At 45.8% G+C, this 27986-nt stretch overlaps 1 protein-coding gene across 4 annotated transcripts in view; it reads left to right on the forward strand.

Moving 5' to 3' along the window:
- The window catches only part of LOC122862635 (rho guanine nucleotide exchange factor TIAM2), a 59247-nt gene that overhangs the window by 919 nt on the left and 30342 nt on the right, over positions 1-27986 (forward strand). For 3 of the 4 annotated variants that reach the window (XR_006374821.1, XM_044168147.1, XM_044168145.1), the window contains exons 2-3: positions 24844-25024; positions 26694-27887. Coding sequence is in view for 3 of the 4 variants with exons in the window: in XM_044168147.1 (XP_044024082.1) it covers positions 26700-27887 (1188 nt within the window). In the remaining variant the exon portion in view is untranslated. The remainder of the gene's footprint in view (positions 1-24843; positions 25025-26693; positions 27888-27986) is intronic. The other variant, XM_044168146.1, reaches the window with a different exon arrangement.

The following is a 27986-nucleotide window of genomic DNA, read 5'->3' on the forward strand; positions in this document are numbered from 1 at the left end:
ACTCACTAAATCCAAAATGTCTGCAGGTGCCTTTTATTTCTTCCTTGTTCTTCAGAAGCTCTGAGGATTACAGCCCGACCGATACTGGATCTTTGTGACTGATGATGATGATGATGATGAATTGGCTGATTTGATCCCTCACATGTACTTACTGAAGAACAGTGACCCAGATACAAACTGAGTATAAAATAACTCAAACTTATATTTGTCATTCCTGTACTAACAGTAAATGTCTCCACTGATGTATCTGCAGCTAGCTAACGTCAGCCCGGCCGATTGATCGGTCAGAGAGACCGGTCGATCGGGCGTATCAGCAGTTGGGATTAAAGCTTTTGTAGGACGAGGACAAGACGTCTCTAAGTGTCTTCCAACGTGATTCTTTCTTTTCTGAGCTGCCGTCTCCATGGCTACACGTCGTTTTTCTGCTGAGGGAAGATGAGGAGGGGGATTGTATTCTTGTATTCTAACCTTTTAGATCTGAACGACTCCGTGATCTTTCCTCTAGCGCCCCCCTCAGGACTGACTTTACATGTTTACCTGGCATCAGGATGCCTCAAGGGGGTGCTAGCAGCAATGTTAGCCTTGTTTTTTAATGCAGCAAACGGATTTATTAACTGTTGTTGTGTAAATTCCACAGTGTCGCTTCACTCGGTGTTTCCCCCGAATGTCACAGCGAGAATGAGCATGAAATCCAGCAGCTGTGGGGAAACCTATTAGAGGAAACCCTGTTAAATAACCCCCAGCAGGCCCCTTTGTTGTGGTGTGGGGGGTGGGGCAGTAAAGAGCACACACATTAAAAACTAAGTGGAGTCCTGCAGAGCCCCAGAAACCTCCAGGGAGGACGGTTCAAGACCTGAACCCCCAACACACACACACACACACGGGTTTTATTGTTTGTGGTGTCATAGAGTGACACGGGGGTGTCCACATACTTTTGGCAGGTCCACTGACCAAAAGAACGGAGAGGCTGAGTTGTTTTAAAGCGTGTTTAACTCGTGGTTAGGCTGGTTTCACACGTCAGAGCGTCGAGCTGCTGTTCGCTCACGCTGGACGTCCTGCAGAGCTGAAGCAGTTAGTCGATCGACAGATTCATTCCCACGCATTTTGATAATCGATTAAGTTAGTGGGTTATTTATCAAGCAAAAAGGTTCAACATCTTCTGCTTCCTGCTTTTCAGATGTGAGAATTCGCAGCTTTTCTGTGTTTTGAATCATTTTTAATTGAATCTGTGAGTTTCGAACGGTTAGTTTGACAAAACAGGCCACTTTAATTGACGGATGACACGACACAGATGTCGCACGCTTATTGCTAACATCAGCGTGGTCACTTTCTTACTGTAACTTTGAGAATAGAAAAAGCTAAAGATGAATAAACATTCACTGTGATTGATTATCTCTCATCGAAATGAAGTGAAAGCAACGTCAGCCTGGAAAGAAGGAAATCAATCCTACAAGTGACGGAGGATTTAGTGATCGATAACGGAAACACCTCCGCCATCAGTGTGACGTGGGAGAGCAGAGAGAGAGTCGGCCCTGGCTCTCCACCTGTCACCTCACAGTTAAACAGCATGTTAATGGAGCCTGAGTGGAGCTCATTAGTCTCTGCTGTGTGCTAATGAGAGTCGGAGCAGCTCTGGAGTCAGTTTACACTCAGAGGACCAGGAACCAGAACCAGTAGGAATGACTGTCAGTGAGGTTCTGATGCTCTGGGTTTCGTGGAGTCGTGTTTATCGCGTTCACTTGAACCAGCCCGCTGATGTGGTTTTCAAGTGGAAGAGTTCGCAAGCTGTGTAATAATGCTGATATTTTTTAGAAATGATTAAAGACCTCTGTTGTCGACCCGTTTCTTGCTCCTGATAACCTCATCTCTATAAACAGAATCTGTAGGCAAGAGACGAGGTTTTGGTATCGAGGCGTTCTGGTTTCCGTTCGTAGTCCGAGTAGTATTGACCAATCACGCTTCAGCGGGCTTTGGCTGCGTGCAGGTAAACCGTTCGTGTGGAGAGCAAAAGAGGCGGAACGCATTGGCCAAACTTTTAATCTCAGAAACTATCGGCCATCGTCCGACGACTATTTAGCTTCAGTCAATCTGTGAACCCTAGAGATTATCTTATTTTAAATTTATCTGCATTCAAATCGACGTCAGGGTTAGGGTCAGACGAAAGCCGATGGGAGAGGAAGTCTTGTCCCGGATATCCGTTATCCGCTGGCTACACCGGAAGCCCAGAAACTAAATCGACGTCAGACGATAGCCGATGGGTTCCAACATTGATTACCAAACTGAATCAGCGTTCATCTTCTCTTCATTCTTTAGTCTGACACAAAGTTCATATTCAGGGTTTTCACCAAGTTACATTTAAGACTTTAAAAACCTTTTTAATACCACACCGAGTGCAATTAAATATGTTTCACAATCATATCAGCCAAAGTATGAAAGTATGACGGAAAACCAGTAGGAACAATACGGCCTAGACATGCTTCCCACGGTTCCTTGAAATCCTTGAAAGTGTTAGAATTTATTTTGTGCAAGAATAGAAATTGAAGTTTTTTAGTAAAGAGGCTGCGGTTCGGTGAAGTCGAATGATGCAGGTTAAACAGCGGCGAGCGAGCGAGAAAGCTAACGTTAAGCGAACCTTCAGCTAAGCCTGGAAAATGTAAATTCCAGGACTCGTGGCTCGAGACATTTACAAAGACTGGCTTGTTAAAGATCCGTGGGACGGGGCGCTACAGTGGCTCACCTGTAGAGCGCGCCCCATGTACAAGGCCGAGTCCTGCTCAGACGATCCCGCTGTGGCCCCATGCAGAGCCTGCAGCAAATCAGTACGTGTTCACGCCAGCCGCGCTGCTGGAGCGTCACGCAGGACGGCACGCCGCGCCTGGGAACCTGTAGAAGGCAATACAACAACCATCCTTTACTTAACTTACTAGCGTTAGCTATTCAGTGTCTTTGTGGTTGGGTAAATTAACGTCACAGAAGTACTCGGCTAAAGTAACGTTTGCTATGTTGCTGTTAGCTAACGTTATCTAACTTAATGTGTAGCACAAAGTTATGGGCCCCATGCACAAGCAGTCTCTGCGGGCCCCCTTCCTCTCTTGATCCATGTCTCTAGCGCATCTTTAGAAATGTTTTTTACAAATAATTGAGCCAACAACTGTACACGTCTGTGGTGGATATTAGGGTAGTCACTAATGAACTGTTGATTCAACATTCGACGAGTAATAACAGTCTGTGATGTGTGCTCAAGTCTGCACAGTTAGAAGTCTTCTCAGCATGCTGGAGCCTACAATCACTGTGTGATACTTTTACTATGGTTAAATGAGGTTTGCTTGGAGTGTCATGCTTAAAGGGGCAGTTCACCCAAAATCAAAAACACACGTTTCCTCTCGCCTGCAGCTGTTTGCCCATCCGGAGTGTTTTGGTGTGAGCTGCTGAGTTTTGCAGATATCGGCCGTAGAGATGTCTGCATTGTATTTAATATAACGGGACTGTATGGCGCTCGGCTAAAAAAAACATTTGGAAACTCAACAGCGACGTCTGTTTCCTCTAACCCTGACCCGGCTACTGAAGCTAATCCTCAGACTTGCTGTGAGCGGCTTCATGTGGGAACTATCAGAAGGACAATAGTTCCAACATGAAACTGCTCACAACAAACCTGTCGAGTTACTTTTTTCTGCAAACAAAAACAAACTTTTCATTCCAGGTGTTTCAAGGACCCTCCCCCATTGGGGCCCTGGGCCCTGTGTCCCCCCCCACCACGCTGCTGTGTCTCAAGCTGTATTCGGAACCAGTGTTGCCGACTTTCTCACTAGATTTAGCGACTTTCATCCCTCTTAGCGACTTTATTTCTAAAAAGATTAGCGACAGAGACCATCAGTACGGAAGCCCTGAAAGGCAAGACAGACTTTTTTTTCCCTGGTGATGCGTTTTCTAAATCTGATGACTTAAAAGCAGTGAAAGCTTGAAAAGTAGTTTTTGATCGCTCGCGTCTGAAAAATGAAAACTGCAAAAAAAAAAAAAAAACATTATTCCCACCGTTTCCAATATCCTGACAGGAGTGTGTGTGTGTGTGTGTGCGCGACTGATAGCCTGCACTTTAAAATATACCTGGACAAGCTACACAGGTGTGGATTTATGATCTGCTTTAATGGAAATACTATTACAAGACAAAAGGCTTTGAGCCTGAGGAGGACTAGCTTCTTCTTGGACTAATAACGCCTCATCATCAGAAAGTGTTTTTCCTAAAACAGGTTTGGAAAAGAGCGGGATCGTCTTATAATCGGGGTTGTCTTGTATTTGGTCCAGTACGGTATTTCCTCTGTTGTACAGTTGCTGACTGCAGTGAAACACCTGACCGAACCTCGGCTGTCCAGATTCCTTAAAACTCATTTAAACACACACACACGTTTGTCTGATGACGTTTGTCATTGACGTAATGCTTTTCCAAACCGTAACTATCACAACTAAATGCCTCAACCTTAACCTATTTGTAGCCTGAAGCCTAAAACCAAGTCTTAACCCTCAAAAAGCAGTCCCCACAGTGACACGAGTCCCCACAGTGACACGAGTCCCCACAGTGACACGAGTCCCCACAGTGACACGAGTCCCCACAGGGATATAAGAACATGAAACACACACGTGCTGTGGAGCGGTTTGTTTTCCTCCCGTCGCGGCGGGCGGGCAGCCCAGCGTGGCCGCCGCTGCAGCGCCCAGCAGCAGCAGAAGAAGAAGAAGGGCCTCTGTGTTCAGCTGGAATGTGCGGTGGATTTTCCACCTAATTAACCTCCATGTTGTCGTGTCGACCGCCACTTTCTGCACGATGGAAAAAGGCGATAGGCTCGGCCGCCCGGTTCTGTCGTTAAGCCGTCTGATCTAACAACGAAGAGGCTTTGTTTGTGTTTGAGGCACGAGACCGAGCTGATAGGATCTCACTCAGCGGAGCTGAACGCAATTACAGCACAAAGTGAAGCAGCTTCTGGCTAATAAACCTAATTGGATCACATTTTCACCACCATACAGTTTTATAATCGGCCTGGACGGGCAGGACGTTAAACTGGCCCTTCAAATGCTTTCTACACTCAAATTCACAAGACTATAATAAGCCTCAGATAGAGCAACAACAGTATGTAAGAAGGTCAAAGGTCGGAGCCAAAGAGCCATGATCAGCATGAAGACTTTCTGCTTAAAAATAATAAGCAAAAAAGCCTGATATTTGATTTTGTCAGTTTTGTTGAGCCCTAAAATTAAAGATAATGAGCACAATATTTCATCTGTCAGCACTTCTGAAGTGCTGCCGGCAGCATACTGATGGTTTATCTATTCTTCTGATATGAATCTTACATGATTCATAACAGTCCTGTTTAAAGTGGAGTCTTTTTGGAAGAAGTCGTCGTGCTTCACTAGCGGCGATGTGCCGATCTCGGGAACAAATGCTGCTTTTTCTGGGGAGCGTAGGCACGTCAAGATGCTGCCGGTGAGCGTTGCCCTTCACTGTCCTTCACGGAGTAACTTAACCTGTGAAGTTACTCTTTAAACCCCTCTCCTGTGGCTGCAGCGATGTGCAGGTGTACTCCGGGACCCTGTGACATCACTGTTGGGTGTCGTCTCAGGTGCAAAGACATTTTTAGGTTGTTTTTTTTTTTTTTTTTTGCCAGTATCTTGAAACAAGACTGAAGAAAGCTGGATTTATGTCTTGACCCAAGGGGTTAACTGGACTCCCGTTATGTCATAGGTTTTGATTCATATTTCAACATCAGATTTCACCCGTCGATATCACCACCGCGGCACTGTTTCCGCTGTATTTCCGTTGTTTTATTCACCGTGATTGAGAGCGGGGCTCCAGGGTTTGCACTGAAAATGTCTTTGTTTTGTTCATTTTTCAACTTGTTTCATGTCGTCCTCACTCCACTGGTATCGCCAACTTGTCGAAGCAAACGCAAGCAGCCGGTCGCAGTTCCTGTTGTCTCCACCTGTTCTCTCCATCGCTGCCGTAGCTCTGACGTGTGGGTGCGTTTTTAACGAGGTTCAGACTCCCGTGCAGGTGAGTTAAAGCCTCTTTGAGCTCCACGGCCCTCAACGTTAACACAGGAAGTGGATGTAGCTGTCGACCAGCGTACTTTAACCCAAACTTAACAAGGCCAACACTGTTCTTGGCAAAACCCTCTGCTGTTTCTTTTTTTCCCACTTTGTGGTTTGGACAGTGTTGTTGTAGACTCGGCTGAGCTTCAGGTAGCACTCACCGCTAAATGTAAAGACTCCAGACACCTCCGATTTCAAGTTCAAGTGAAAATGTACTTTAAAATGTCTTTAATGAAGCAGGTTTGTCGCGGAGGGAAAAAAAAAAAAGAAGAGACAAACGACGCAGTTTGGATTCTGAAATTCAGCAATTTTCTCCAAACGAGCAGAGTAAGCGTCTAAATAACAGAGCAATCTCCCAGCGAATAAATCAAAACATTACGTGCTGAACACACACACGCACAGCTTTGTGGCACTATCTTCGTGGGGACCCGTCACTGACATGATGCATCCTCTAGCTCCTCACCTTAACTATCGCAACTCAGTGCCTGACCCTGAGCCTGAGCCTGACCTGGTCTTAACCCTCAAACAGCCCTTTAAACTCGTGGGGTCCAGCATTTTAGCCCCACAAAGCTGTCGGGATCCCACAAGTATAGTGGGCTCCTGGTTTTTGGACCCCATGAATATAGTAAAACGAGCCCACACACACACACACACACACACACACACACTCATCCTGCTTTGATTACTCAGAGGATGAAGGAAACTGTAAGCGTCCAGCTCATAATGAGGTTTATTTGGTGCCTGCAGCTGTAATTTCAGGAGTCATCTGTCCACAGGACTGAAAGGCTTTGGTTAGCATGTTGGAGGGGTGAGGAGGTAGGGGGGAGGAGGAGGAGGAGGGGGGAGGGGGCATTTTGCAGACGCTGGTGGAAAAAGCTCAACATGACGATGAAATGCACTGGGAACCTCAGCTGCCATTATGCTGCATTTGATTGCAGTAATATGGATGTAATTCCTACGACTCTGGGCTGCATCTCTGATGTGTTCGCTCTCTTTTCTCCTTCAGCCTCGCTGCTGTGAAATGATCTGAAGTGTCACCTTCTGATTGGTTTAAAACAGGGTTTCAACTGTGAAAGGGTTGGGGGCAATTCCATCATATTACAATACAATTCATCATAGTACACTGTTTTAGCAGTAAGAACACGACACTTAAGACTGGTTACTTGATGTCCGAGATCTTTCTGGAGCTGTTTCACCACTGTGTTTTCACACCTGCAATTTATTACATTTTTTTCCCAGCTATGAGTAGCTCGGCCATTTCCTCTGTCCGTTGCATTGTGGGAGAATAGCGTCCACCAACTGCACTGCTTTGAGTTTATTTTGTCACATTTCCAGTGTGCACACACTATATACTGAGACATGAGTCCTCTAATTCTCAACACATTCTTAAAAGTGATAGTAGGCTGATTTTGTAAATTGTCTTAATGTAGCTATTAAAATGTAGGTCCGAGTCCAGGACTACACCAAGATCTCTGGTCTGGTTTGTGGTCTTTAACGTTAGCGACTGAAGCTGAGCGCCGACTTTTAATTGTTCTTCTTTGGCTCCAAAAACAATGATTTCAGTTTTTTTTTAAATTAAAGAATATTTTGGCACATCCAGTCACTGACTTGTTCAGTACACAGTGCTTGTATGGGACCAGAGTCGCCTGGTGATACCGTTGTATAAATCTTTTTGTCGTCTCCATAATTATGGTACGATATTTTGTTGTTTTCTATAATCTGAGCTGTTGAATAGAAGAGGCTCGAGAATGGAGCCTTAAGGGACTCCACGTGTAATTTTTATATGCTAAGATGTGTAATTACCTACAGACACAATGCTGATGTTTAGCAGGTATAATGTTCACCATGCTAACCATCTTAGTTTAGCCTGTTAGCATGCTAACATTAGCTAATTAGCAGCAAACACAAAGTCCAGCTGAGGCTGATGGGAACGTCATCAGCTCTGCAGGTGTTTAGTCAGAAACCAAAGTGTCGGACACGTTAACATGTCGACCTGATGGTGGCGCTAGATGGGAAGTCAGAGGATCAGCAGAGTTATTACAGTTCGTCCTGAGGGGAGCATGAATGTGTGTTGTTTTTTTAAATCATGGCAATCTACTCAGTAGTTGTTGAACTTTTCCACAAACGTCAACCTACACGGTGACGCTAGAGGAAAACGTCAGCAGGATTCATCATCTGGGAACCGTGAATGTACAAAAAGTAGATGTTGAGATATTTCACTGGATAAGTAAAACCTTTGACCTGCTGATTACATTACAGGAAAAGTCAGAGGATCACCGAAGTCCGCAAGACTCATCCTCTGGGGAACATCAATGTCTCTTCAAAATTTCATGGACATCCATCCAATAGTTGTTGAGATAGTTCAGTCTGGACCCAAGTGCTAGACCGACCTACAGACTGGCGGTGCCCCTCCTAGAGTCATGCTGTTAGCATGGCTAAAAATGCAATTAAACATGAACTGTGATGGGTAATCAAGTCTCAGCAGCTTAGTGAACATCTGCAGGAGTTGTAGTTTTTGGAGCCAACATGCAGCCTCAGCAGTACTGTCCTTTTAAAGAGACAGATGCTGAAATCTCAGATGAATGTGTGTCTGTAAGCTGAGAGCTGAACTGGATGCGTCGTGTGTTTGCGAGCTCAGTGTGTATCGGCTCCGCTCGCCCGTCGCTGTTACGTCACCCTGCCGCTGTTCTCAGAGCAGCGTCCAACCCAACCGACCAGGATCAGTGTTTCCCTCAGCAGCTGCTTCCAATTACTCACATAATACTCTCTCTCTCTTTTCCCACATCATAGTAAACCCCCTCGCTCGCCCTCCCCGTCCAGAGTCACACACGTGAATGCGTATGGCATGTAGTCGTTAATGTGTGTGTGAAAATGAAACACACATTCAGCTTCGTCACAACAGAAATTCAGTGTTCAGCTGAGGGCTACTTTTAGCACGTCGTCACATGTTGTGTTGTAATTTACAGATGAGCCTGAACATTTAAACTCTTTTATTCTCACATTTCTGTTTAAATAAAGGTCAGCTGGACTGACGCTTCAGTACGTAATCGGCTTCATTGTTATATTTCTATTTAAGGAAGTACGACTCCCTCTGTGAAATAAAAAGGTCATTTTTCATTTCATTGTGACTTCCGGCTCTTTCTCTTTCTGCTGTAAATTCCTTTCTAATTTTTCGTAGAAAGGCTCGCGTGGATCCTGTGAGCCTGCTAAAGTGGATTTGTTCACGTTGGAAAACGAATCCAGTCATCCTGTTTCCCATATCCTGGGCACATCTTTCCATCCCTCCCTCCAGCTTCGATTCCTCAGGGAAAATCACTCCTGATATGTTGCGGTTTTTATTTCCATTGCATTAGTGCAGCGAGTTGTCGCCCTGCTGTCTCTGTTCGTTCAGGGAGTTTTTCCGTTGTTGCTCAGTGGGTTTTGGTAACGGTACACTTGAAGCTGACTGGTGAAGCTCCCAGACGTCTCTGGCCCCGGTTCACCAATCTGCTCTGAAGTGGAAAAACCAAAAGATGCCGATACCGAGATGCAGATGCCAGAGCTGAAGTGCATTTATCATTGTTACCGTGGTGTGAGTTTCCACAGTAAATATCAGGACAGCAGAAATATTTAAGGAGAGCATCTGGTGGTCTTTGTGAGATCTGTCAGGGAGGAAACTGAGTTGACATTTGTCACTGATAGTGGAAACACAGAATTTTAATGTGGATCAGACTCAGCTCTGATGCTCGCTCTGCTTCATACGTTCAGGCCTGACGCAGATTCAGCAGACTGGTGCGTCCCTTGTTTTAAAGTTATGTGTTGTTTTGTGGTCGGTCTGAACAGTTTGGATCTGACGCATCGTCGGTTGGCCGGTAAAATCTGGACGCTAGATATACTCTCCAACACATCACGCTGAGGAAATGGAAAGCAAACACTCAGGATGTCAGTGTAGATGTTGACAGACGGCGAAAGGTGAGAACCAGTTGGTTGATGGTTTTTTTCCCGGTGTGTCGTGGCATGGTCAGGTTTTTTATTGGGACAGAACCCGGAATTGTCACATGATGGCAACAGTGTGCTTATTAATATTAACACAAAGGAAAAACTGTGCGGGGGAGATGCCGTCAGATTTGCTCCTGAACTGTTTCAGGCTCTTTGACGAACCGCCAACAGTCTGTGGCCTGCAGGCATAAATATGGGAGCCAATTCCCCTTTTAGATGAAAGTTCTGATGCAAAGAGAAGAGTGGATTCATGGGAAGTTTTCTGCCTCAGCGCTGTTTGCTTTGCTGAGTGCTGAACCCGTGACACCATGCAGTGTTGGAGCCTCATTCGGTTTCTGACAGGTTCGATGTTTCTGTCATATTTCCCGTGTTGCTCACTTTGTTCCATCTTTTCTTCGCAGCTGTCTCTCCTCCTCTCCGTCCTCGTGTCGGACTCCAGTCGTCATTGTTTTCCAGCCTCAGTTTCTCCAAGTGTTGTGTAATGAGAGAGAGAGAGTTTGTTCTGAGCTTCCTGTGGTTTCTGGTGACTCTCGCCCTCTTGGTGTTCGGAGCAGCTCTTATGTAAGACTACCGGGTGGCTCGGGATTTAAGATGGTTGGTATGTTTTTATGTGACAGCGGTTCTCAAGCTGAAGTAGAAGTTCCAGCAAAACAACACATGCTTGAATTTTCCTGTAAATTAAACGACCTGCATGTTCATTTTCATAGAAATGAAGTGAAACCGGTGTCTGTGTGTCGGGAAGGAAATCAACCTAAAAACGGATGCGTGCTTTGGAACGTGGATCATGTGATTTTGGAGATGATGAGCTAAAACGTGAAAACTGACTTTGTTCCAGCTGTGTGCATCACGTTTGTGTTTCCCGTTGGGGAATAAAAAGCTCCGAGGTGCTTGTGTCTGTACAGTGACAGCAGGACAGGAAGTGTGTGACGGGATGTTTGACCCTTCGGAGGTGTTTGCATCAAACGCAGCTCAGAGGAAATCAGCCTCTGAGTCCTCTGTGTGTGTGTGTGTGTGTGTTGACGTCATGTGTTTACAACCAGGGTGGGAAATTCCTGCACCAGCAGCCAGATGTTGCAGCAGTTTGTCTCCAGGACGGGTTTGGCTGGAAGCCCACAGTCCTGATCTGAACTCAACATCCAGTTAGCTGGTTTCAAAAATAAAGAAAATTTTAAAAAGCTGCTGTTCTGGTTCTAAAAATATTCTTTAACAAGTTGGCATCATTGATACCAGTTAGGAAAACATTGTATTCATTGCTTTTCCTCTCTTAAGTTTAACCTAATGAAGTTCAGTCGGTTTTCTTTTCTGAGCAGTGAAGCCTCCTCCTCCTTGTTTTGCTGTGGTATGCACGTTGCTCAGAAATGTTCCCATGTGTAAATATCAGTCATCTTCAAAATTCTCAATTCTGAGATTATTTGGTCAAAAATGTCATTTGGTTTGGTCAGTGTGTCCCCTCACAGCGCGAAGGTCCTGGTTTCCTCCCACAGTCCAAAGACCAGCAGCTCGGGTCAACGGACGACTCTCCAGCTGCCTTCGCACCTAACGTGTTTGGATCGCTTCGAACGAACTCTGCTGTGTTTGCCTGCGTGCTTTGGCTCTCGTGAGCTGGTGTGAAAGCTGTCAGTTGAACTAACCTGAACGAAGCCGACTCTGGAGCGGAAAAAACCCCCACAGGATTTTATTTAAGAGTAGAGATGTGATTTTAGCATCAATTCAAAAGCTAAACTACTATTAAATCCATCTTCTGGCTGCCAGCTGTTAAAGCGATCTAAACTGTGATATACAGTATGTTCTCTGTATTGATACAAGAGCATTTTGGTAACTATGGTAACACGTGTCAGCATGTGAATGCTGGGATTTTCCCTGATCAATCGGGAAGTGAAAAGTAAAAGCGTATTTTAGCACTTCCCTAATTCCCTTATTTAACCGTATGATAAATGTCACTGTGCAGCACTTTGGTCAACGCCTGGATGTGAAAGGTTGTCTGTCCGGCCGGCTAACAGGACAGAAATATACCTTTTGTACAGGTGTCTTTGGTCAGACACCTGCCGTTCAGACTCAGCTGTGTGCAGTAACGAGCCGCCATCGTCTGCAAACATGAGCACTGATCCTGCCGCGTCCGACCTCGCAGCTGCTGGACAAACAGTCGGCTCAGCAGAATTCCTGTCGGCGTCTCTTTGGTCTTCATCGGCATCGGAGGTGTTTTCTCAGCCTCAGTCCGGCTGCTCTGTCTGATCAGGATCATTTCCACGACTCTGCTCGGCCCACAAACAACAACTGCTGCACAGTTTGTCTTTGACATACTTTGTTCACCTCAGCGAGTTTACTGTGAAAGCTTTCACATTCCTGCGAGGCTCAGCGGCCGCAGGCTGTGACCTTGCAGGACCAAAGCGAGCTGGTACAAACCTCTGAGAGCTGTTAAACCTCCGGGAGCGTTACCTGCTCTCAAACAAATGCTCCTTTCTCTTGTTTTCCTCTGAGGTGAGCCTGTTTACAGCTGATCTGAAGCTCTCTAATCACATTTCAGGACAACAAGGGAAACATTGTTCTCATGAAACAACTAAATGATTCAAACAGTACAGATGAAGAGACAGAGGGAAGGTGGAGGGAGAGGACAGAGGACCTTTACTTAATGAGGACTCAGATAGAGGTTGTGGTTGTAACTGTTAGGAATGTTTCAGACCTTCTCAAGACGCACTGTCTGCACTTACAGTAAAGGTCAGGGGTTGTTTCAAGTTTCTGATCTCATTCTTATGGTTCCTATCAGATATGATGGCGTGTGACGTAACAGCACCAGTGAAACAATGTCATACTGGGCTCGGGCGTGAACCGCACTAGTAGGCCTTTTGTCCAAACCAAATTCTTTTTTCTAAACTTTGCAGCCACATACAACAGAATATTTCTAAATATACAGCTGCCTTTGTTAAGTTAAGCCTCGGGAGATTAAACAAAACACTGAGCACTAATGAACAAAAAAAGGTTATGGGCAACACAGCGGTGAAACATGTAAATACATAAGATGTCCTGTGAGTTTGGAGAATGAGCGCTGTGTTAGCCACACCCAGCATGCACCTGTTGGCTGCACAATTACCTTCTGAGTGTTCAGTTTGGGTCACTTGGCTACAGATGTGAGAGTGGTATCAGTCTTTTCATCGAACCCTGCGCCAGATTGTTTCATCGGCATTTAGAAGACTATATTTCCTTCGAACTGAAATATGATTTGATAAATAAAAAGGACTTTTCAACCAAATCAAATTAAGCGGAGACATGTTTTCTCCTGCAAATCAGCGCGGGGACGACTTTACAACAGAGAAAAATTGCTCAAAAACTTTAAATGAAATTTGGTGGAAAGTTAGCCCCTGGGTCAAAGAACTGTTTTATAACATGTTAAGATTTGGCATTTTCACTTTTTGCTCATGAACTGCTGCACTCTAAAAGCACAGATTAGAAACTAAATCTTTTGACTGAAACAACGATTGCAGCCTGTTTCCAGTTTGTTTGAGCTCCTTCAGCCTCTGTTTACTCTGTGGTTGGACTCCAGCTTTGGGCTAACCGCTGAATCCTGCTAATTCCTGTTTGTTTACCTGTGTGTGTGTGTGTGTGTGTGTGTGTGTGTGTGGTTCCTGCTCCTGGCCAGGTGTGTGTTGAGCTGTGGATTGAAACACAGCATGAACTGGTCTGCAGGCCAACATGAGCCTGAAAAAGACAAACTGTTGTCTGAGTCAGACCATCAAATGAAAACTTAACGAAGCACCTCGTGCTCACGAGCATCAGCAGCGTCGCCATGCTGCTCCACCCACCGCGGGTTTGTTTCCATCACATCTCCGCCTCTTGGCTCAGAGCTCTGCTGCCAACATATGGCTCCTTTTACCCAGCGAGGTTTTTGTGACCAACATCATTATTCACTGTTTGTCGCTACGTCTCCTTTCAGTTAATCAGAGGCTTATCTCAGAAGAAAACAGCACATGTTGTTTTTAATGGAAACTCTTTGCCCAAATCGCCCGTACAGGACCATCAGCGTGTTTGATGTTGTTGTTGGTTTTACAGCGGGGGCTCCAGAAAGTCTTCACTCCACACAAACATGGACAGGACTACGTTTTTTTCTTGATTTCATGAATTAAAATGTCACTTTTAAGTAACTCCGTCTAAATGATGTCTACTGCCTCACCAACAACAGTGAACATGGGCAGTGATACAGTGGAGAACCTGGCTGTCCTTCTCCTCGGTCCCCAGAGGTTTCCTCAATCTGGTGTTTTCAAAAACGCTGTATGGGTGTAAAACGACACATGGCTTCACGGCTTCGTCGCCCTCTCGGAGTTGGGCACCAGTGTGCTTTGGAAGTAGCGTTAGCTGCTAAAGCTAGTGTTACTCGCCTCAGGTTGACTGTCCTTCTCCGTAACGTCACCGTCAGCGCATAACGCCTTTGTAAACGGGCAACAACGTTTGCTTTGCCACCGACATGTTTCATGATGCTGCAGCACGTTTTGAAGAAAATGCAGTGGGAGGATGTGAGACACTGCTGTACAAGGTGAAGCCTGACATCTATGTGTCGTATTTTCACAGTTTTCATCATTTCTGTCAGTAACACTGTAAAACAGCACTGTACTCAAACCAAGTTAATAAGTAGAATCTGGCAGCGTGATCGTTAAAAAGAAGCCTGATGGGTCAAGAAACACGATAGAAATGAAGGACAAATCTACCAAAATAAGACCCAAGTCGTCGGGTTGTTCAGAGAACTGAAGCCCTGGCAGCATCAGTGTTAGCATGTTGCTCTTCTCTCTGACAGGGAATCTTGTGTTTTGATGGATGTTCTGGGGGCCCGAGGGGGCCCCTCAGCAGCATCTGGAGGCTGAATGAAAGGACCGACGCCAGGCACTCGTCACTGCTTTGTCCGGCCTCTCTTACCCTCTCTCTTTCTCTGTCGAAGGACAAAGGAGGAGGAAGAAGAGTGTGATCAGCACGCACACACCTTCCATTCACCACACAGTCACTGAGAAGCTCACAGTTGTCTGGTTGGATTCGGCTTTCGGAGTTCACTGATGCTTGCTGCAGTGACAAATGTTGTTATCGTGCAGATCGTTTAGTCTAGTGGTCCCCCAAACTGTCCAAGATAACACCGTCCTTCTTATGTTCGACTTTGTTGTCTTTTCTTGCAACTAATCAGTGATGGAGTCTCTAAGCTCTCACAGCGATGATATTTTGCTTTTTCTGCTTCTCAACCAAATAAAAAATAAAGTTTTGGGTTGAGCCTTTCTTAGCAAGACGAGCAGAAGATTCTTTCAGCGACTGGTTGTAAGTTTAAGGTCGGATCATAATGTTTTAATTTGTTTACAGGGACATCTTTGATCTTTCTTGCTGTCATTCACCTTTATCTGATAGCTTTTGTTGTCATGCTAACCTCGGCACAACGCAAATATTTGACCACCTGATTGGTTCCTTGTGAATATCTTAAACAAATTCGAACTTGGTGATGAAATACTTAAAGCGGCTATAATCGATATTTTTATAGAAACAATGTATGTGTGGGTGTCTCTGCTGCTGAACCATCAGCTGAACCTGCAGCTCGGCTTCACGGAGACTTTCAGCTCGCTGTTCATCTGCTGCTGCTCTGGTTCGCTCTCAGCTCTCAGAGCGTCGCTGCCACAGAAGAAGAAGCTGTAAAAAGCCTCTGAACGCTTCCTGCTGAGCAGCAAACAGCAGACAGACGCAGTCAGAGAGCAGCTGCTGAACATAGCGGAGCATCTAGCTGCTAAAGAGCCAGATGTTTCCCTCAGCAGCTGCTGGAGACCAAACACAGAGCTGACAGAGAGAAGACCGGACCGACGTCCATCAGGAGACACAGACACGCCTCCTGATGAATAATAATAATAATAAAACTTTATTTATAGAGCACTTATCAAAACAAAGTACAAAGTGCTTCACAACAAGAAAAATAAAATAACACAGTGAATGACGAAGCGTCATGTGACTCTGACACGCCTCCTGACGAAGCGTCATGTGACTCTGACACGCCTCCTGACGAAGCATCATGTGACTCTGACACGCCTCCTGATGAAGCAGCCATTATTTAGATAATCTATTAGTAGTTTAGCAGTTGCCCTCCGGCCGATGCTAAATGTAACGTACTCTGCTCACTCAGCAGTGATAGCTCGGGCTATCTTTAGCAGATACGTGATCACGATTTGATAAATGTTAGCATTAGCAGCAGTATCAAAAATCCGGGCTAACAAGATACAACATGCTAATCAGACAGAGTTGGAGTTGTTGGAAGGTGGATTTTTTTTCTCTTTTGATGGAGCTATGCTAACAGTTTCCCTCTGCTTCCACTCTTTGTGCTAAGCTAGGCTAAACATGTCCCCTGTACTGGACACACAGAGATGAAACTAATATCCATCTTCTCCATTATTTCGGCATGTTGGAATAAAGTATCCTACTAATGGAACTGAAATATCGTTCAGAAACATTAAATGAAGACAGTGTGACCGACATCCAGGAGGGGAAATATAAAAACACAAACGGGGAAGAAGAGCCCGACAGACTGTGGACTAACACTGATTTATTGACAGTTTACTTAGGACCTTCAGATAACCTTCTGCCGGTTCAACCAAACTACATTTGACCTGCCGTCAAATCTGATTAGGCTCCGTTCAGCTCTGCAGCACCGCCTGCGTCTGTCAGCCTCCGCGACATCAACTAACGCTTCATTCAATTAACCGTCGATTAGAGCAGAGACTCAAGCCATCGCGGCAGCTGAACGGCCTGCTGGGAGACATGAGGGTGATGATGATGGGGGGGGAGGACGTGACGAGGGACGATGTGCACTACAGTAACCTTCAGACAAACGCAAAAGGTGCTTAATGTTTAATTTGCCGATAATCGATCGGCAATATCTTAGACAATCCAAAGTCCAACGATATTTACTTTACAGTGAGCTCGGTCACTGACTGGACAATGAGTAAATAATAAAATGCTGAAGGGCTGCAACTTTGGATTATTTTCATTATCAATTAATCTGCTGATTATTTTCTCAGTTAATTATTTGGTCTTTGGTCCAAAACCCACTGTACTATCTCAAAGGACAAAGTAAAGCGGCAAATTCTCACGTTTTAAAAACTGGAGCCAGGAAATGTTTGGTATTTTTGCTTGAAAAATGACTTAAACGATTATCAAAATAGCTGCCAAGTCATTTTTAGTTGATCGACAATCGATTAATCAGTTTTCTGCTCTAGTGAACCGACCCCCGTCAGACGGCACAACGTGCTGCGTCTCTTGTACTGAGCAGTTTTTACTCCAGCAGAGCAGCATTATTAAAAAACCGGTAACGCAAATTGACTTTGTTTCCGCACAAAAAATCCACTGATCGCGGTGGCTCCAGTGAAATCAGTTGGTTTCAGTCTGAAGTTTGGCTGTGACTGATCCCGGATCAGCTGGATCACACGTGAAGTGAGCTGCAGAGTTCGTCTCTTCTTCTGGATGTTTGAGGCTCTCCAGAGGAGGAAGCAGCTGCAGCGGCCACACCAAACCCAACACTCGGCCCCACCTGAGTCCGGGGGCCCCGCCCGTCCGCCCGCGGTGCCAGGACAAGGACCCCAGTCAGCCGGGACAGGAAACAGACCCCCATCTACCCCTGCCGCCCCCCCCCCGGCCCAGGCCCACTTCCTCTGATGGGGAGAAAGTGGCTGCTGGCTCCAGCCCCCCTCCTCCTTATCGAAGCTGCTGCTTCGTTCCCATGGGGAGGTGAGAAATAAAACACAAAACACTGTGTTAACACTGTAACGGTGTTATAATCCCAAATGTCTTATGGAACGGCTGAGTCCAAGTAGAGTCAATACAAAGAGATGGACGTTTTGGGATCTGTGTGGTCGAACTGCTGCACGATTGTAAGAAAATGAGCGGAAGACTAAAAAGAGCGTTCAGTTTTTTATTCATGACTGTCTGTAGTTAACTGGATCTGCTGGGACACCAGAGGCAGAACTCACCTGCAGTCCGGTTGTGGTCTAAGAGGTCGCGTTGACTTTTCCCAGCCAGCAGTCTGAGGACGACGATGTTGGTCTCGCTGGAGTCTGCTCAGACTCTAACAACAGATAAATCATCAGTTCTTTATTCTTTTGCATCACTTTATAGATATTTGGTGTGATGTAGCTTTTGGAACCATTACCGACATCATTTAACTGATGAATCATGTGACTGAACACATCGTCGGAGTGTGTGTGTGTCTGCACTCACTGACCTGAGGGTGTGTTAGCAGCTACAGGCCAGCTCCACGGACACCGTCAGGGCGGTGTTACATGTATTATATCACACCAGTTAACTGCATTTTTGTGTCTGTGCGTAGTCTGGACCCGTCGGTGTCGAGTGGACGAACGTTCTGGCAAACTGCAACGGCAGAAACACAAACTCCTGAACTGCCGGCAGTTATTTGATGGAGGAAAATGTGGGTGGAGCCTCCGAGCGGGGCTGTCTGGCAGGGTGATGAATCCATCAGTCGATCGACAGAGAGATACTTGCAACTGCTTTGATAATGGATTAACTGTTTAAGTCGTTTTTCAAGCAAAGCTGTTAAATATTCTCTGTTTCCAGCTTCTCCGCTGTGAAGATATAATATAATATAAACTGTAATCTTTGGGTTTTGAACCCTCAAAACAAACAAAAAGACTCTCTTGTTGGTTGCAGAACCATTTTTCAGCACTTCAATGAAAACATTTGACTAAAAACATACGGAAAATAAACTGGATGTAAGATGACACTCAAATGTAAGCAACCTTTTTGATTTCAGTTTGAATTTTGAGCTCCAGTTTTCGGTTTCATTAAACAGGACGTGTTTCGTGGCGTTAGGTTCGATGCAGCTGTTATATTTTCCCACTGTTTCTAAACTCGGCCCCATCGTTAATCGCTCCAAGCAGAGGCTGAAACATCGTCACTGATCGTGAGCCGAACCTCTTCGGGTGCTGGACTGTTGGCCGGAGACGTCTGAAGACGTCAGCTCGGGAAGATGATGAGCTGAGTAATCAGTGGTGAAAATAATCATTAGTTGCAGCTCCAGTCTCTTTGTTTGCTCTCGCTCACGCGGCCTCTGTGCAGATGGGGTCCAGTGTAAAAGTGCAGGGTATGATTATATAAATATACCGTGAGTATAAAATGATATATAGTAAACATGAGTGTAGCTATAAATGCAGTGTGTGCAGGCAGCAGTCTGAGAGTTTGTGTATCTGCTGCTGCAGGAGGTGTTTCAGTTTCCTGCTGTTTACTGCTGAGCTGGACTTCCTGTTTCCTGCGTCCACTCGGCCTCAAGACAAAAGCGTCATTACACTGAGGAAAGAAAAACAGCCACACGCATGATTTTATTCGAGGGATTTAACCGTTACTTTCAAAATGATCTTTCTGAATGCAGAAAATTCCAAGATATTTGACTGAATCAGCAAGTTTTGCAGGTTGTTTTATGATCACGCTTATGCTTTGATACTTTTCCTTAAAAGCACTATTACATGTTCCTTATCTAGAAGCCAAAGAGCTTTCAGTCTTCCTCTGGATAACGAGGTTGGTTAGGAAAGGTTAGTGTTAATGTCTGATCTTAGCCTTCTGACGAAAATGTAGATTAGTTTGAGTCAAATTAGTTTTGATTTTTGTTAGTTTTAGTTTAGTTTTTCTTTTAGTTTTTTATTCGTGTTTTTCTCGTTTCTGTCATGAAAAAATGGTTTGTCAATGAATATTTTGCGTCATAGTTTTAACGAAATTAACTTTAACTTTGTCTCAAAAGCCCGAAAAAGACGGCAAGATGGATTATTGAATTCGTATTTATTCTCCATCCATCCATCTTCTACCGCTTGGTCCCGTTAGGGGTCGCGGGTGACTGGAGCCTATCCCAGTGACTTTGGGCCTTAGGCAGGGTACACCCTGGACAGTGGCCAACTCGTCGCAGGGCTAACACAGACACAGACACCATTCACTCTCACATTCATTCAATACGGGCAATTTAGAGTTATCAATTAACCTACACATGCATGTCTTTGGACGGTGGGAGGAAGCCGGAGAACCCGGAGAGAGCCCACGGTAACACGGGCAGGACATGCAGACTCCACCCAGAGAGATTGCGTGATGTTGGTCTGGTCCGGGAATCGATCCCACGAACCCACGATCTCCTTATTGGGAGGCAGGAGCTTTAGCCGCTCTGCCACCGTGCACCGTACATGTTTTGTGATTTCAGACACGCACGTCTGAAAATCTTAAATTGGTTTTCTTTATTTTTGTCGTGTCGTTTGAAAGTGCGATGCTGCAGTCCATCACAGTGAACATCGAGTCTGCGTTAATATTAGTCAGCGTTTGCCGCTGTAGCGCCCCCATCAGGCTGTCAGGGTGTTTTCAATAACTCTGAAACTCAGAGCGGGGAGTCGCCACTTTGGCAATTTTAACCACGAAAAGGCATTTATGAGACGTTACATCGGGAACATGTGTTTAGATTTAAAGCCTCCTCTTTACCATCACATGATGAAATCCACTTTGGATCAGGTGGCATTCCTCCAAACAAACTCAGAGAAACTCAGTCTGCGCATTAATCCGATTCTTTTCAATTCAAATCTGATGAATTCCTTCAATATGTCGGCCTCACACCTGCTTGGGGGAGGGGGCGAGAGGGCTGAGGAGGGTCTTTGTTCGTGAAGAATGGGGGGGTCGCCCGTGGCGGGGCGTCCTGCGAGCCGGCAGATGGCCGATAGGACTAGCAGACAAAAGTGGACGGCGGACTTTCTCCATTCAGAGCCGATCGTCTGAACGCCAAGACACAAAACAGCTCCGGGCTGAGGGGGGAGGACGGGGGGGGGGGAGTCAGTGATGGGTGAGAGTCAGTGGACTGTTCCCAACGCTGTGAAATCTGTTATCATAACCTCATCCTTCATATTTAGCAGATTTTCATTACTTCAGTGGAGACTGAAAAGAGCTTAAGTTGTTATATTACTCGTCAGCAGTACGAGCCTCGTGGCTGACTGACTGAACGCTGCTTCAACAGGTTTCATGTTCTGTTCCAGTTTTCAAGGAAAACTATGAGATCTTCTTTTCTTTTAAAAAAAAAACCAGCTAATTGGTTCAAATAGATTTTTAAAGGAAAAGGGAGGAAGTCTGCACGCTGAATTGTACAAGCTCCCCAAACCGTAATGATGCAACATTTTGACCTACGAGTACACATGTGTACATGTGATCGGGATACTGGGTGTTAGTCTGTATCACAATGAAGCCTGACAAAGACCTCGTGTGCCGACGCGTACGTTTCATTTTTGGGAGCTGGTAAATTTCCACGTGGGAAGGACGTCTCGTCCTCCTCGGTGCTGGGTGTGCAGGCTGTCCACCTTAGTCCACCAGCCCTGTTTATATAGTGCTCAGTCATTCAGACGCAATCACTGCTCGGATTATGATCGCAGGAAATGTTTTTTCAAGTGAAGGAAGCGCTACATTTATCTGTCGAGGTGGTCGGACTTTGACTGCAGAGTCTGTCCAGAGTCCCGTCTGTGGTTTCGGGCAACAGCAGCACTCTGGTGAAGAGTCAGGCTGGGTACAGACTGTGGTTTTGGTTAAATGTTAATAAACATGTTGTGTTTCGTGCTTCAAGTCACTGTTGACTTTTTTCTGTATTAAACCAGAACCACGATCCTACCTTAACCGAGAGCTGCCAGCGCCGAAACACAAACATACAAAAGTTTAACAGTTCCTGAGTCGCTACGAGCGGATATTGTATTACAGGATCTAAAACAACTTAACGTAGACTGTCACATTGTGTCAACATTCTGCGACTTGCCAGATACGTTAACTGTAACAGCATCTTTCGTGACTAACAAACGGGATCCGGCCGGCAAGTTTCCGTCCAAACGTATCTGCTGCGGCAAATTATTTACATATAAACGTCATTTCTCGGAGACGTGTTTGTGTTCGCTCAGACTGATTTCATGTTGCCACAAACCCAACAGTTGTTGTGTTTCGTGCTCCAAGAATTCAGTGTTTACTGCAGTTTACAGTAAATGTTCCCACCAATAGAAAGTGAAGTGTTCCACAATTTCCAGCTGGATTTCAGCGTCTCCTCATTTTCATAAGCAAGACTAAATACAACAGGCGTGTTTCGTGTTTAAGGGTTATACATTTTCTGCTCATGTGCATTGTATGATCTGAGCTAAAGCTTTAATGATGTGGGGAGCTTCCTGTTTCCACTACAAACAACACAAATGATGTGACAGTTTAACAGTTTCTTATCCTCAGCAGCTGCAGCATCTCACATGTAAGGCATCTAAGTTATAAACTGATGAGTGTTCATTTCAGACCGCTGTGAAGAAACTCCAGAGTGTGAAGTGAACGGTCTCCTGGAGGAGCGAACATCTCGCAGATACAAGGTTTTCAGCTAACACCGGTCGCATGGGGTTTCAGTGACGTCCAGGTTGAAGTCCGCTCGTGACCTTTGACCCGACAACATGCAGCGAGTCCCGATGTGGCTCTTCTTCCTGTACCGGGACACGTGGAAGAGTTGGTCTGTATTCGTGATGGAGGAAAACGCTGTTGCTGTTATTTCTTCTCCAAATCATTTTATCCCCGTTCCAGTTAGCCCCGTCCACGGCCGCGACACGCTGAGGCGAGCCGGGCTCGGGTCAGTCTCATGTAGCTTCTCTCCTTTCGTTGGGCCCACGTACGCGCACAGCATTGTTCTCTACTGCATGCTTATGCTTCACTGTAATGGACAATCAGTGCTAATATTTGTGGGCACGAGCGGTAGTTATGTTGGAGGCCGATAATAAATTTAGCTCTTAGCAGCGTGAATCAGAGAGAGCTTAAAGTGTAAATCTCTCAGATGGTTTCAATAACTTAAATGCTCAGAGAGCATTCACATTTTTAACCAAATAGCAAATATTTGACTAACTTAACACAGATTTGTGTATCAGAACTTTGTCTCCTCTTCTTTCCTCTCCCATTAATCATCTCACGGCCCCTCAGATTTATCTGGTGACCCTTTTGGAGGGGCCCGACCCCTAGGTTGGGAACCACCGGACTAAACCAGCTAACAGTGTATAAAGCAGTTAAAAAAAAACGCTGTTTGTTTCCTGTTTCATATCTTTTTACGGAGACAGCCATCTGTCGCTAACCCTAACCGAGTAGGTTTAGTTGCCCAAACTTCAGCAAACCTTAACCTCTGATCAGAAAACGGTCATGTGGGTTTTGTTGTCCGGTACGAGGACTTCCTGAGTCACCTCCTTGCAGAGCGGTAAGCTGCTCCCTCGGTGTAAATAACTTTTAATCTTGAATCTCTTCTTCGCTCCTCCTCGCCTCTCCGTCGGGGCGTTCCAGCTGTCGAGGTTTCTCCTCAGCACCTCCCATCCTTGTTTCAATGAGAGAGGTCAAAGGTCACAGATGCGTTTGGGGTCAGCAGTGCATTGTGTTGCTGTCGGCTCGCCCCCTCCTTCCCTCCTCAGCTCTGACCTGTGGGACAGGATGGGCGTCGCCCTGCCTGAGCTCGCAGTTAGAACACGCTGAACCTCAAGTCCGCCGCGACCTTTGACCTTCTCCGGCTCGCTCAGGAAATGAGCGCTTGCGTTCGGGAAGCCTCGGAGCTCCTGATCGTTCTGCAGAAGACGTCTGATTTCGTAATTATTTTTGATGATGTTTGACGTATATTAAAGTTTACATTGCAGCTGGAGGCAGGAAGAAGTCTGCTCACAGGTTATGGAAAGTCCTGGAAAAGTCCTGGAATCGTACATCAGGACAGGAATCTGCTTGTCTTTGGGCTGCATATCAACATTTAAGAAAAGAAGCCAAAGTTGAACACTGAATCACACAAAGTCTAAAACTGACAAAGGAATTTAAATCAGGAACTATCTGATGTCAGCGAGATCACGAACGCGACTAGATCTTCGGCGCCCCCCTTTCAGTTCGTGACTGTTTCTGAGTCAGCTGGTCCCGTGTAGTGCGACAGGTGAAACAGGGCACTAACACAAGTCTGCAGCACTCGAGTCCAGTCTGTCTGGTCTTGAGACTTTTCTCCCTGTTGTCTCCCGGCTCCCGGACTAGTCTTGGTCTAGTAAGTGTTTTGACTCGTGGTTGTTGTGTCTCAGACTGGTCTTGGTCCTCTGGTCTCGCCCGTTACCGTGTTTTGGTTTTGATCAAGTCCAGCTGGCTGGTGTTTTGGGGGTTTTCTCAGGTTGTAGTCTTAGTCTTTTTTTTTGATTAGGTGAACAAGAGAAAATGTTTCAACAACAATTTAAACAATTAATTAATCGTTTTACATGATTCATTAATCAAACATCCATCCGGGCTTTAGCCAGTGGACGTGAGTATTCTTCTTTTCTCTGTTTAAATAATTTTGAACTGAATATCTTTGGATTTTTGGACTGTTCGAATTTGGGAATCAGCATTTTTCATTACCTCCTTACGTTTTATATGTTTTATATATATAATGATTCATCGCTAAATTTTAAACATCGTATTAATCGATAATGAAAATCATCTTTACTTGTAGTCCTGCTGTCTCTACATGAAGCTGAAAACCTGGAGTTTCTTAAATTAGCTGCTGTGCGATGACCTCAGCCTGCTGCTCTCAGATTGATGCTTGATTTTAAAAAAAGACAGAAAAGAAACAGAAAGAGAGAAAATGAGGAGAAAATTGCTCCAAATTCCAGAAAACCAAAATAAACAGAAGACAGAGTGAAGTCTGGTTTAAGAAGCAGAGACGTAATGGAAGAGGTTTACAGAAGGGGGTTATACAAAAGCTAAGTCTGTGTGCTGAAGCTCATGAAGCCCCTCCCTCCCTCTGTTCTCCCCCAACAGATGAGCCGGTGTGAAGAGAGGGGGCGAGCGACATAGACAAACACAGGGAGAGAGAGAGGGGGAGCAGCTGGAGGCGGCAGAGAGAGCTTCAGTTGTAAAGAGAGAGAGAGAGAGGAGGCAGCAGGACGGAGCATGAAGGAGCTGCTGAGTTTCTGCTTCTGAAGACGAAAACAGCAAAGCGGTAAAACTCATTTACACTGAAGCTGATCAACTTTTATTGTCTTATTTTATTAACTTTTGTTCATTTATGGCAGTTTACCTCCCACGTTTGTTTTTTCATTTGTTAACTGCTGTGAATTAGTTTCTTTGAGGTTAATTATTTGTTTGTTGCGCTTTACTTTGGCTTTAAAAAAAAAGTGCATCTGTAAATTAGTAAAAGCTAGATAATGTCTGCTCAGTCTGTCGCTCTTCGTGTAGTGCATGTGATGCAGTTTCATTGATTACCTACAATACGTTGTCAGTGAACTGACACTGGTTGAGCCAAACTGAGCAGAAGATGTTTTGATCAGATTAGACTAAAGCGTCCGGGGACAATTTAAATTTTCAGGAGCAGCAGAAGTAGATGAAGAGGTTGTAGTGGTAATGGCAGAAGCAGTAGTAAGTATTCAGCTCTTTTCAAAACCAGGATCACAAAGTCCTTCACAGTTACAAATGAAAGAATATTAAAAAAAAAAAGTACTTAACAAAAAAATGAAAAACACAAACGATTCGACTAAATACATCAATCAATAAGAGCAGATCAGAAGCTTTAATACTTAATTTACGTACTTAATTTAATAAAGTAGAAATAACTGGTCCTGATATGAGATTTAAAACATTCGACACATTAGTAATGATTGGAGCAGGACGTTAATACTAGTAGCAATAATAGTGATCAGCAGCAGTAATGACATTAATTACCAATCGATTACCAACTTGGCAAACGTCATTTAATTTATTTCAGTTCAATTAATTAGCAGCTTGATTTTATCTGAGAATCTTGTTTTTGCCGCCCTCCTGTGGTTTAACTTGTCGCCTTGCTGCCGTGATGTCGCCGTGTACTCCAGGCTGTGTCGGTACACCGTGACATCACTGCTGAAACTGGTCGCAGGTAAAAACAACTGGAACTTTGTCCTGCCCCGACGAGGGCAGGACGCTTAAAACGTGCAAATTTAAGCATTAAAGGTTCATTCCTGACCTTGGGAATAGTGGTATGACAATATCACCTCAACTCAAAGTCCACGTACAATACTAGCTGTTTCCGGGACTTTCAACCGTACCACATGGCCTTCATCAGCGGATGCAGTTTTCTTAGTTGTCGTGGGTCGATCAAGCTTGGTAGCTGTATTTGTCCGCGCTGGCTTTCCATTTAAAAGTTTTACTTTTAAAAAAACCTACTTTAAGCTTCAGACGTTAACTTTTAGTTCAAAAACATTCAGCGTCTGTTTGAATGATCTGTTGAAAATAAATGAACCGTCGCTCGAGTCGGCGTCGGTCGGGGCTGAAGACTAGAAGTTTGAAAATTAAACAAATCTGTTTGGTGTGGAGTCGGAAAGAAGTGAGCTCAGCAGACCTCTGCAGCCCGCTGCTCCTCCCTGCTGCAGGCTCCAGGCTACATTAGCCGCTACTAGCATAACACACCCAAATATGTACAGTTGAGTGGATCAAGCCGAGTTGCATTGTGGGTAATGTAGGCGCCAAGTTTATACTGGAGGAAAAAGAATGTGCGGAATAGAAAAGACGATATCTCTGTTTCTGCTGCATCGATCGAAACTATCCACCTGACCATGTTACAGGAGTGCGTTGGTAGTTTTGCTGTATCATCCGTCTGTCTCACGTTGATGATGTCATCCTCCTTGACCCTCCTCCAGGTTGCGATGGGAAACACAGACAGTCACAGCAGCTTTGTCCCTCCTGCCAAGTCCTCCTGCTCGCTCAGGTTCTCCTCCAGGAGGGAGGAGGTTCCGTCAGCTCGCAGCTGGTGGAGGAGCAGTCAGGGAGGCTGCAGGAGCCGGGGGAGGAGCTACCTGAACCAGCACGCCACTGGCCCGCCGTACACCTCCTGGCATTATGAACATGCACCCAAAGCAACCAGAGGAGGCTCCAAACTGGGAGCCGGATCTCCTCAGAGATTCATCAGAGGGGAGCGGGCGCAGGGAGGCTGCAACAACCAGTTTGGTTTCTTGGAGAATGGCGGTGGTGAGCGGACATCTCTGGAGAGTGGCGGCAGCCCTAAGGTGCTGCTCAGCAAAGATGGCACCATGAGGGTGGAGTTCACCAACACCAGGGTCGTCCCAATGGAGCCGCAGGGGCTCACCAGCCTCCCTACTACCGCCGCCACCGCCGCCCCAGTCAGCGAACCCTCCCTCCGCACCAGCAAGGGCAGCTCGCTCAGCTCCGACGGCTCCTGGTACGACTCGCCGTGGGGGACCGGCGGCGAGCTGGCTGACAACGTGTTCGTCTGCGGGCAGAGCGTGGCTAACAGCAGCGGGTACACCACCTACTCCTCCACCCGCACAGAGGAGACCGCCACCACCAGCAGCGGGTACAACACCTTCTTCTCAGCCCAGGTGGACATTTCACCTGGATTTAACTCCGGCCTCCTCTTCCCCCCCGCAGAGACCAACGGGTTCACCTCCGCCGCGGGTTACAACACCTGCTCCTCCGGTCGAACCGAGGACAGCGGCATCGGAGACTCTGTGATCCTGCAGCCTGACCTGAGAGACTTCAGCCTGGTTTCACCTTCCACCACCTCACTGGACAACGTTTACTCCAGCCACAGCACGCTGCCCGCCTTCCCCACGACACCAGACGCCTCCCTGCAGCAGCAGCCGAGGACCGCCTTCTCCTCCTCTGCGCTGCTAGATGATGTCATCCAGGAAGAGGAGGGGCCAGGAGGAGGCATGGAGCAGCGCTACTCCTCCCTAACGCTACCCTGTCGTAGGGCCGAGCCTGTCAACACCACCTCCGCCTCCGGGAACAACCGCAAAGACTTCCTGAAGAGCCGAATCAGACGACTCAGCGACTGGACAGGAAGTCTGAGCAAGAAGAAGAGGAGGATCCAGGTAAGAAACAACAACAGCATTGTCAATATTATTATTAAATATAGTTAATATGAGTACAGAAGATTTAAAATGCCTAAATAAAAACAAATGTGCATATAA

This window comes from Siniperca chuatsi, linkage group LG16, assembly GCF_020085105.1.
Source record: "Siniperca chuatsi isolate FFG_IHB_CAS linkage group LG16, ASM2008510v1, whole genome shotgun sequence".
Taxonomy (NCBI): Eukaryota; Metazoa; Chordata; class Actinopteri; order Centrarchiformes; family Sinipercidae; genus Siniperca; species Siniperca chuatsi.